The 11,657-nt window shown below is 33.2% G+C and overlaps 1 protein-coding gene across 1 annotated transcript; it reads left to right on the top strand.

Moving 5' to 3' along the window:
- The first annotated feature begins 1,290 nt into the window (after window positions 1-1,290).
- Window positions 1,291-3,698, top strand: LOC111880432 (fructose-bisphosphate aldolase 6, cytosolic). The gene is made up of 3 exons (XM_023876868.3): window positions 1,291-1,377; window positions 2,336-2,563; window positions 2,655-3,698. The coding sequence occupies exons 1-3, from the start codon at window positions 1,350-1,352 to the stop codon at window positions 3,473-3,475; spliced, it is 1,077 nt and encodes a 358-aa protein (XP_023732636.1). The 5' UTR covers window positions 1,291-1,349; the 3' UTR covers window positions 3,476-3,698.
- The last annotated feature ends 7,959 nt before the right edge of the window (window positions 3,699-11,657 follow it).

The following is an 11,657-nucleotide window of genomic DNA, read 5'->3' as shown; positions in this document are numbered from 1 at the left end:
CTGAACGGTCGTCCGGGTTGCCCACCGTCTAGACCGGCCTTGTAGTTGAGAAATCCGATTAGAGAGAGAAAGAAGAAGACAAGAACGTTAGGGAAAAAAGAGAGCTCTCCGGTTAAGTTCAATGATTGTGTTTAGCTTCATCTCTCATGGCAACATAGGTATCACTTTTGGTAGAGTTCCGTTTTGCTCCTCCATCGTCTCCACCGCATTCACTACTATTTTCGTATTCCACCGCATTCACTACTATTTTCGTATACTTGTTTGACAACCATCTGTAAAATGATGAAATGCCTGTTGCTTCTTGCTTCAAAAAAATTCGATCTCCTTTCTATGTAAATGTACCGGAATTGGAATTGATGGGTTGCAACTATTTGTAAAGTGCTTGAGTTCCCTATAACCCATGAAGTTTACTTCATCGCCCTTGTTTCAATCAAGAATTAGAAGAACCCCAAAATCAAAATCCAAGTATTTGACTTCATCCTCATCATTTCCATGTAAATCGAAACATCTAAAATCTAGAAATACAAAATCTTTATAATGATTCTAGTGAGAGAGAAAGAGAGAGGGAGAGAGAAGGCATACCAGTAATAAATGTAGAGGATGAAGCAATTTGAGATTGGTAAAGGAGACTAAAGGAACATGATAATATTGTCACGTCCAAAAAAAATGAGATGACAAAAATGTTATCGGCTTACCCCTTTTAATTTTCCAAAATGACCTAATAGACCCGGAAAAAATGATTTTGTTTCTTCATAAAGCAATAAAAAAATTTAAGGACTACTATGATTATTATATAACGTTTGTGTGAATTCTCCTACCTTTAATTATCCAACAAAGTATAAAATTTAATCAGGTTAATTACTTTTAAAAATTTCTCAATAAACATATATACACAAGCTTTAAAATTCACCCGTATCATAATAATCTCGATGCTTTTAACGTATTCATATTCAAAACCCAATAAAAACAAGTCATCAATCATAAGCATTAACGTTTCTAACGATATTTTTGACAACAAATAAAAAAGATCAACATATTTGCAGAAAGATGTTGTTGTTTGAAATATCTTAGACACTTCATATTCATACTAGGGTTGTTTTGAGAAAATTCCCAAGAAAATAAAATAAAAAAATAAGAGTGAAAAAAGGAGACACCGTGAGATTAAGTAAAGGAGGGAAATGGTCAAACGGAAAGAAACCCGCCTTCGAAATCGGTTTCTTGACAGGAGACCAACTAAAAACAGCAATTCCCATGGCTCTTTCTTCTCTTTAAAAAGAAGCCCTTCGACATCATTCAACCAACGCCATTCTTCCCATTCTCTATTCTGTAAACATCAAACGCCCACGAACATGTCTTGCTACAAGGGAAAGTACGCTGGTATCGTCTTCATCCCTCTCTAATTCACTCCTCTCATTTCACCATTTCATGCATTTTCTTTTGTTATTGTCTTCATTTTCTTTTAGACCCTTTTTACGTGATCAGATTTAATCAATTGGAAGATTTATTTATTCAATTTGGCTTTTAATTGATGGTGTAATATCTAAATTACATTTAATGATGAGTAATCTTCATCAACGCAATTTAATTTACAGAAGAGATCTTGGATGATTACTTAATGCATTCGGTGATTAGATTCTCTCTATCACTTAGTTGATAACTTTGTATTATGTACTTTTGGCAATAAGTTGCAATTAACATGTCGAAATGGTTTTCATGGATCGGTTTTGGGACTTACTAATTAATGCCTTTAAATGAATTCATTTCCTTTTCATGTGTATATGGATCTGTTTTTGTGAAGAATCGTTTTTATTGCTTTTTGAAACCAAACTTGTTTTATTGGTCATTCCTAGGTTTCAGTAAGACATTCCTTCTTTTATTAACACGATGATTTTCTAAGCAACTGTTATATGATTTTCCGTTTTTCATTTTCGTTTTCCATATACGTGGAAAATTGGATATTCAACCTGCAACATGTTTGTTTATTTGCATTATGCATGTTCTTTTGATAACTTCAAACAAGTCTTCTTCTGGGATCAAGAGATTATTTCCCCTATAACTTAACTTTTTATCTTGTTATAATGAAAGTAGAAATAAATTTTTATTGATTTGTTCAATATACCTTATGGTTTACATTTCTTCCTACAACATTGTATTTTAGAAAAAGTTATCAAATCATAGCAAGGTTATCCACTAGAAAGATTTTCACGGCTATAATTGGGTATATTATTTTAAAATTACAATGTCCCGATTAGACTCAAAAGATTAATAGACATGATCAAGATTTTGCACAGTTTCAACTAATTTTCTAATATTCCATGAATATTTTTCTTATCAGATGAACTTATTGCCAATGCTACCTACATTGGTACACCTGGCAAGGGTATCCTAGCTGCTGATGAGTCAACCGGGACAATAGGAAAACGTCTTGCCAGCATCAATACCGAGAATAATGAGGCAAACCGAAGAGCTCTTCGTGAGCTTCTTTTCTGCACCCCTGGTGCTCTCCAATACATCAGTGGCATTATTCTCTATGAGGAAACTCTTTACCAAAAGACTGCTGCAGGCATATTGTTATTTCCATTTTATCCTTACTATTACTATTACAGGATCATCATCTTCTTGTAGCATTAAAAATTTTATATCAACTTTTGCAGGAAAGCTCTTTGTTGATGTGATGAAGGAAGCCAAAGTCCTACCCGGAATCAAAGTCGACAAGGGCACAGTCGAGCTAGCCGGGACCAACGGCGAGACCACCACCACTGGTCTCGACGGTCTAGGCCAACGGTGCGCCGAGTATTATAAGGCCGGCGCCCGTTTCGCCAAATGGCGAGCTGTGCTGAAAATCGGCCAGAACGAGCCATCACAGCTCGCCATCAATGAGAATGCATACGGGCTAGCCCGATATGCAATCATCTGTCAAGAAAATGGTCTTGTCCCAATCGTGGAGCCCGAAATCCTGGTCGACGGGCCCCACGATATCAACAAATGCGCTGATATCACCGAACGTGTCCTTGCCGCATGCTACAAAGCCCTAAATGACAATAAAGTCCTTCTAGAAGGTACTCTTTTGAAACCCAACATGGTCACACCAGGGTCGGACTCCAAAAAGGTTTCACCCGAGGTGGTGGCGGAGTACACGGTTCGAGCCCTGCAACGAACCATGCCGCCAGCGGTCCCGGCCGTGGTGTTTTTGTCTGGTGGTCAGAGTGAGGAGGAGGCTACGATTAACCTTAATGCTATGAATAAGTATGATGCAAAGAAGCCATGGAGTTTGACTTTTTCATTTGGACGTGCCCTACAACAGAGTACACTTAAGGCTTGGGGTGGAAAAGAAGAGAATGTTAAGAAGGCTCAGGAGGCGTTTTTGGCTAGGTGCAAGGCGAATTCTGAGGCGACACTTGGGAAATATCAGGGTGGTGGAGCCTTGAGTGAGGGCGCTTCGGAGAGCCTTCATGTCAAGGACTACAAGTATTAACTTGTTTTTAAGGGGTGATGAAATGGGCATATTTTGGTTTGTTTCGGTTTATTAGACTGATACTGAAATTATAAATTCGGTTTCAAGCCCCAAAACAATGATTTTGTTTCATTTTTTTGTTCTTCTGGGTTTGTTTTTCTTTATTTTTTTTTGGGTTTTCGGTTGCTTAAGGAATAAAATAGCAATCGAACATATGGACTTGTTGAAGTCTGAATTCATGGAAGCATGATGTTATTTGTTTGAATTGTATTATATAATAGAAAAAGTTATTTTAAAGATTTGTATCCAACTAGTTGTAGTTGAAGGAGAATTGTGAACATCTTAAGTAATTAATCAAATTTAAAAACGACATGTTAAATAATTAATCAAATGAGAAACTAATCTTCTATCCTAATAAATAAGTACCCAATTGCCACGTGGCAATTGCTGAGCCCCTCCTAAGCGAATTTTCCCGCTCAAAATTTCAATGTGAAGTTCCGAAAATGACCTTTAGCCTCTTTAACACCCCATCTGCCTTCTTCTCCCATAATCTTGAATATCTCCTGTTACTTCCTAAATTACATTTTGGATTCAAATTTTGAAATCCTAAAATGGTAGATATCCCTAAATCTCGGAAATTATCGACATTCATCTTTTTTCTCCAATGATCCGAAAATGGTAGGTCCAACTATTACCGTCAAAAGAAACCTAGCCACGAATCTCTGACCAACTCATCAATCACTCTGCATGCTTTGGCATTCAAAGCACCTTCTAGCCACATGCATCCTCTGGTATCATCAATTATGGAGCTCAATTTTCTGAAATCAGGAATTTCCCTTTACACAATTACGTTCTTCGCTTTCACCCTCGTCACATATTTCCCATTTTATTCGGTTCAGTCGTTGTTTGTATCAACTTTAAGATAATCATTGCTTCACACTTCAGGTTAATCGGTGGATTCTTCTTCTTATTGGCCCGAAGACTACATCTTCTTCAGGTTAGTAGTTTCTTTCAACAAATCCTTTTGATTTAATGGCACTCTACTCATTGAAAGTGTTAAAATTGAAACTGACAGTTTTCTTCAATAGCTTCTTCAGGTTCTGCAACCTATAATTAAAATTGATGCTTCAAGTCTATGGTTCGACAATCTATGATGGAAATGGTTCGACAATCTACTATTGAAATTGATCTGCATTATACCATTTGAGGGTACAAATTAACAAGTAATGTTGTGTTTCATAATTTTAATGAATGTGTAGATAAAATCGATGAGATTTTAACTTTATTAAATTGGTTTTCAATTCTTAAATAGGAGTAATAAGATTATTGTTTTTAGGCATACATATTGGAGATTGGGACCAAAGTTGTGGTTTTTCTAAATGGTTATTGAAATTAATGATTTTTGAAATGGGAAGTTGATTGAAGTTTTGATTATTGTTCAAATGGGCATTTCAGAATATTGGTTTTTGGACATTGGTTTTAAAAGTTGGGATCAAAGCTGTGATTTTCCCTTATGGGTATCTTGGGTGGTCAGGTTATTGATTTTGGACATTGGTTGGTTAAATTGGTATAAAAATATTTGATTACTTTTTTAATTTTTATTTTAGCTTATTGACGTTTAGACACAAGTTTTTAAAATTTAAAATAAAATTTTCTTGCTTCTTGATGTTTTGTGAGTCTTTGATTTCTTGATTATTCTAATTGCGGTCCATATTTGAGTCTACATAATGATTATGCTTTTTGGGTTTTTAATTTTGAATTGATCTTTGCATGGATGTTCTTTGATGAACCTCCACTAACCCCTAATGGAGGTTAAGCCAAATAAATATTTATTTCCCAGGTACGTTGTTTTGGTTTTCAGTTTTCCATATGATTTTTTATTTCTGTATTCATCGACAAATGAGTCTTCTGATGTTAAATACTTATGGTAGTTTTCCATGTTAAACTACTATTTTCAGCGGTGGGGCAGAAGAAGCGTGTTATGAAGGTTCAATGAAATTTGCTGATTACTTGAGGTGGATTTTGGATTTTACACAATATGTTGAAGTACCATCATAAGGTGATCCTGGCTTGCTTCCTGAAGTTGTGGATCATATTGCCCATGGGTAAAAAGGTAATTAGATTCATTTTTGTGGTTTTATTATGATGATTGAAGATTAAATAGAAAGCACTGATTAGAGGTAAGGGTATGGGTAAGTAAAAAATTAAGACATTATATGATTACAAATGACCAAATTGCCCCAAATACCTTCATCATCAGCTCATGCATTAGAAATTAGTTACTATAAATTGAATTTTGACCTTCAAAATCAGAGAACACAATGTGAAAGAGCTTCATAAAAAATGGTAAAAAAAAAACAAAAACTATTGCAGGGAATTTAAAATCATAAATTTTAATATATTTTTATAACTTTTTAGTATATATAATTTAATAAATATTAAAAGAACTGAAAAAACCTTTAAGTTGTCCAATTAAGAGAGAAGAGAAAACATGGGGAGGATACTCCTCACCTAGGGATGGCCAAAAACTCGTACCCAATGGGTAACCCAATGACCGAACACGATTTGATCAGGGATGGGTAATCTCTGAATTAAAAAATGGGAATGGGGATGGGGATGAGAGTACATCTAATCTCTAAATCCGATCCCGAACCCTACATATATCGTTATGAAGAATTATAACTTATGTAGCTTAACTTTTTATGCTAATAATCAAGGTTGTAGAACTCGCTATTCGATACTTGCTTGGCTGAGACTGTCGAATAACGAGTATTTGGGAGTACTCAGATTCGGTAATTCATTTAAAAATATTTTTAGGAAAATTATATATGTCAAATTATAAGTTAAAAACATAATTTGATTGAAATATATAATAAAATTAGATACATGTGAATACATAAAAACTGAAATACATACAATTGTCCTACTTTATGAATAATTACTGAAAATTTAAGATATATATATATATATATATATATATATATATATATATATATATATAGTAATAATCACATGTGTGTGTTAAATAATTAATCATTAAGTGTACTATACATATTAATCTTGAAATTCTTGATTTTTTTCTCTTTTTATGACAATTTTGACCATTTGACCAAGTTGGCCGAGTTTGACTTTGTTGACCAAGTAGGCCTGAGTAAGACCGAATAATACCGAGTTAGAGAGATGTTATTTTTGACTGAGTCTGACTTAATTCGAGTTTTTTTGCCGAGTTCATATAACTCGCATCGGTGGAGGGTCGATTACAAGTACTCGGTCGAGTAGACCAAGTTTTACTAACGATGTTAATAATGATAATTTTATAAAGCTTTTGCTAATGAAGTATACAAAAAAATGACGTGATGTTAGTGGGTTTAGTGAACCAAATTTAGGATGTAGATCACGAATTAGTAATGTAAAATTGCAAATTAATTATTTATTGTTGAGAATAAATCTTTAATCGGTAAATGAGAGTCAAATAGGAGCTTTTGGTGGTTGTATAAAAGATGGAGATAAAGTGCGAATTTAGCATCCCACATTGCTTCTTGTAGAAAACAAAAGTTAAATGGCTTGTTATAAATATTTAGGCGTCGGCTTGCTTTGTGTTTATATATTTCAAAATGTTCTATTTCCCTTCAAAAAGGTAGGCTCTAAATTGCATATTGATACTCGGAAATAGTAAAATAAATAAATAATCGAGCTTGAAGCTTCACCAATTTTGTGAGCCGCGGTTGAACAGGATACACCTTGTTTATGTTCTTTTAATAAACGAGTTGAGGGTGATGCAGAAAAATCCCCGATGAGGATCTCTGTTACCCATTGGGGGCGGGATAGGTTTTTAATGCTCGATAAGTATGGGGATGGATTAGGGATGTTATTCGGGTCAGAACCGAACCGAACTCGAATAACCCGAGAACCGAATAAGGGTATTTGTATGAACCGAGAACCGAACCAAATAAGCAATACGGGTTCGGTTCGGTTCGAGTTTTATTCGGTTCGGTTCAGTTCCGGCCCGAATAACCCAAATAACATGTAAAATGACCTATTATTATTGTATAAGCCGAATAACCAAAATAACATTTACAATGTGATTATAACTATTGTATTTTGTATGACTTTTGTACTTTATGATTTCATAACAAATCTTTTAAAGAAACAAATTTGTTAATTAAAAATAATACAAAGTATATATAATTGTTCCAAAGGTGCAAAAAGAGTTAGAATTTGTGAACTAAGAATATAAACACGGATAACATGGATTAACTATTCTTGATTAAAATGTAAAATCTAAACACCAAAATCTTAAGATATAGTTATGAAGCAACATATTAAACACTAAACATTAACCGCCAAAATATCCAAAAATCTATATATAAGTATATAAGTACAAGACTGAATAAGCTATCGTTCAAGGGAAAAAAATGTGAGTTATGTGACTTTTCTAATTCGGTTCGGTCTATTTGGCCCGAATAAGCCCTTATTCAGGTAACCCGAACCGAATAACCCGAAACTCGAATAAGCCTAATATAGATACCCGCAAACCGAATCGAATTGCTTATTCGGGCTTAATTCGGTTCGGTTCGGTTCGGGTTTCGGTTCGGTTCGGGTTTTCGAGTCAAATTCTCATCCCTAGGATGGATGTGGGGATTTGGGTATAGGTACACTGAATGATGCTTCGGATATTTCGATCACGCCTTAGGCCAAGTGACATTTCAAATTTCAAGCTTTTTTCCTATTGTTTTTATTTAATTTTAAATAAATCGAGCTATCACCTAATGATTAAAATTTAAGTGGAGTGAAACATTTAACTATTTTAATTTGAGTGAAATATAAACTACAGGTTTCATATATTTTGATCCATTTTTTTTTGGCAAAGTTTCTAAAGTGTCCTTTAAAAACCATAAAATATGTCCCCATTTTTCATTCATATCTTATATTATCTTTTCAAAATAGGTGGGGCCTAGGACCCATGTTCACTTTACTTAGCTACGTCCCTGGCCGCCCCATTCACTCTTACCGCACCCATTCCATCCGGCCTTTTGGTACCCTAGAAGGGTGTGGGTCTACGCCTTTACGGGCAGGGCAAAATCTTCAAAAGAAAATGTCTTTGATCTAAATAATTGTTTAACCTAGTTTTATTTAAGGGTTAAAGTCATAAAAGGGTAACCAACGATTTAAAATGTTTTAAAAAAACATTCAACTAAAAGATCATTAATAGGTAACGAACTATTTTATTGATTTATAAAATATCATTCGAAGTATTGTTTTTGTTTCTTATAAATATCATTCTAATAATGACATTTTTTAAAACAAGACCACAGATCGTTGCCTTCTAATGACCTTTTTAGTTGGATGGTGTTTTTAAACATTTTAGATAGTTGGTTACATTTTTATGACGTTAACCCTTTTATTAACTCCAAGCACCAAATGAAATTTTAGTTGATCATTTTCAAGATATGAGAGGTCGAGAACAATTATAATATGTACTTTAATATTATCTTTTGTAATATCACAATTGTTTTTGTTACATATATTTGAAATTGTTTCGATCGGACCGTCAAAAAAAATATTTTATATCTTTTATGCCCCTAACATATCTAAATATTGGATCCATCACTATCCACAGGTAAGTGAATCTGTCCAAACCTTAAAGATTATGCATTCATAAAGGGTTAATGAATTAGAAAGGTAACGAACTTTGGTTTTTGTTCACATTAAGGTAACCGTGTTTTTTTTGTACACATTTGACCATTAAACTTGTTTGACCTGTTCAAAATATGTTAATATGATTGGTAATTAGCGGTAACATTACCCTATTATGAACATGTCAAACAAGTTTAATGATCAAATGTGTACGAAAAAAACATGGTTACCTAAATATGGACAAAAACCAAAGTTCATTACCCATTTTGGTAATATTGGGTTATTTATATTAAGCGCAAGTACTCATAAGATCCATTGATGTGACATGAGATTGGGTTGACCCGTCTTTATGTATGAGGAAACAGTCAAGTCTTGGGGTATCCAGTTTAGGCCCAACTAGTTAGGGGTTAGGTTGTATATGCTTACAGGGCTAGGTTGTATGTGCTTTAAAGTTCGTTACTAGTAAAGACTGAACCGGGTTAAACCAAGCCTAACCTAATTTTTCATTGACCGTCGGAGACTGATCCTAGGGCATAGTCTATGGGACGCTTCTTGTCTAATATTATAAAAATGGGTAAGAAACTTTGGTTTTTGTCCATATTTAGGTAACCATGTTTTTTTCGTACACATTTGACCAATAAACTTGTTTGACCTGTTCATAATAGGGTAATATTACCATAATTACCAGTCATATTACCCTATTTTGAACAGGTCAAACAAGTTCAATGGTCAAATGTGAACGAAAAAAACATAATTACCTAAATATGGACAAAGACCAAAGTCCGTTACCTTTCTAGGTCATTAACCCTTATTTGTAACTTATGTTTGTATATCCCTTATGCCCAAAATGAAGAATCAGTCGACGAACCCCAACCCATCCCTTAATCCTAAATAAATTATACCCTATGTTCAAATTTTTGAAAATGGTCTGAAAAGGAAGAAGTGACATTCGTGAAGGCTTATATCGACGCTTACTTGGAAGACTAGGAACATGGAAATCACCAAAGAACGAATTCTTTTTTTGGAGAGAGTTTTGGAAAACTTCAAACAACAATTGAGGTGGGGGTGTCTTGGATTGTTATAAGCATCAAAAAGTGAACTCTAAACAGAAGGATTTGCTGACGAAAATTAACAATTTCAATGGAAGCCGACAATCGGTTGTTCGTGTCTTGAAAGTGGAGGAGATGAATAAATAGAGGGGATAAGGGATGGGGTAGGGTTTAGGGGATAGATTTAATGGGTTTTTATTTAATTTATATTCAAAATAGAGAAAAAATCTAATGATGTATAAAATAGTAATTCCAAATCAAATCTTTTCTAATATATGAATTTTTTTCCCATTAGTTATACTCTCATTCAATTTGTCAAATGTCATTTTGTGGTTATTTTGAATTAATTTTTTTTCCACATGTCCTTTATTAGTTTTTCTATTTTATTAAATTTCATATAATATTTTAATGTAATAATTACAATAAATGGATATTAATTTCATTAATAAACTAACCTTTTAATTTCAAAATTTCCAAAATTAAAGCTCATTAGTTTATTTTCTTTATTTAAATGATTTGTTTACATTTAAAAGTTAAAAAACATTTCCATTATAATAATTCATTATTTTTCTTATTTTCTTATAAATTCAAAGTTCTTAAATATTTTGACATTTATATTTAACTTTTTTTTTAAATTAACTCATATAATATATGAGTTTCACAAGTAGTTTATAATAAAATCACGAGACCAACTATACAAGAAATTGAAGCAACAAGCACCATCCGCGTCAAAAAAAAAAAATTAGATACAATAGGTGCAAACTTGGAAAACGACAGAGTCCATTGATTTAATTTTGTCTTATAAAATAAAATGATTTTATTTTAGTACTACATGAGCGTCTTTCATTAAACTTTTGGACTAAGAACATCCACAATTGTGAGTTCAATGGGAGGGTTAAATGATGTGACAAACTATTTGTTGTTCAATGGATTAAACTCTATCATAGTGTTATGTCACCTTGACATTCAATGAATTTGAAGTTCAATGGCTATTGAACTCTTCAATGGAAAAAAGAAAGTTTTTTATTTTTAAATATATACTATAAATTAGCTTTGTAAACTTTTATTATTGAACTTTGTAGAGTTCAATGCATTGTAGAAAAAATAATAATAGAATTGTATGGAATATAAAAAATGATGTAGCAATTAATAGAACTATATGGAGTTCAATGCATTGTTGATATCCTAACGGAGTATCCGGTCATGTTTTACTCAAAATCGATCATTAATCAACAAACACTTAAGTAGAAGCAATAAGAAAATGTTAAAATTTTCACATTTTTGGTGCGGATGCTTCGTGTACTACAATAAGGATGCTTGATCAAATAAACTGTTTCCACATGAAGGTTTCCTAACAACAAAATCATGAGAAAAAAAAACCATTCTATTCACACATTTTACACAAAGTATTTGGATTCATGTCATCTAAAATATTACTTACAATCGTTGAAACACATTAACCAATCCAAAACACTAAAAGGTTATCACTTCATATTTACAAGAATTGACATCATGTA

Source organism: Lactuca sativa, chromosome 6 (genome assembly GCF_002870075.4).
Source record: "Lactuca sativa cultivar Salinas chromosome 6, Lsat_Salinas_v11, whole genome shotgun sequence".
Lineage (NCBI taxonomy): Eukaryota > Viridiplantae > Streptophyta > Magnoliopsida > Asterales > Asteraceae > Lactuca > Lactuca sativa.
Note: the sequence above shows the minus strand (reverse complement) of the source record. Positions and strands in the feature narration are given on the sequence as shown.

What these genes read in the sequence shown, in the direction of transcription:
- LOC111880432 (XM_023876868.3), top strand. Translation starts at nt 1,350, where the DNA reads ATGTCTTGCTACAAGGGAAAGTACGCTG. An exon ending in CTACAAGGGAAAGTACGCTG is followed by an intron (nt 1,378 to 2,335) that starts GTATCGTCTTCA and finishes TTTTCTTATCAG; the next exon opens with ATGAACTTATTGCCAATGCT. An exon ending in TTACCAAAAGACTGCTGCAG is followed by an intron (nt 2,564 to 2,654) that starts GCATATTGTTAT and finishes CAACTTTTGCAG; the next exon opens with GAAAGCTCTTTGTTGATGTG.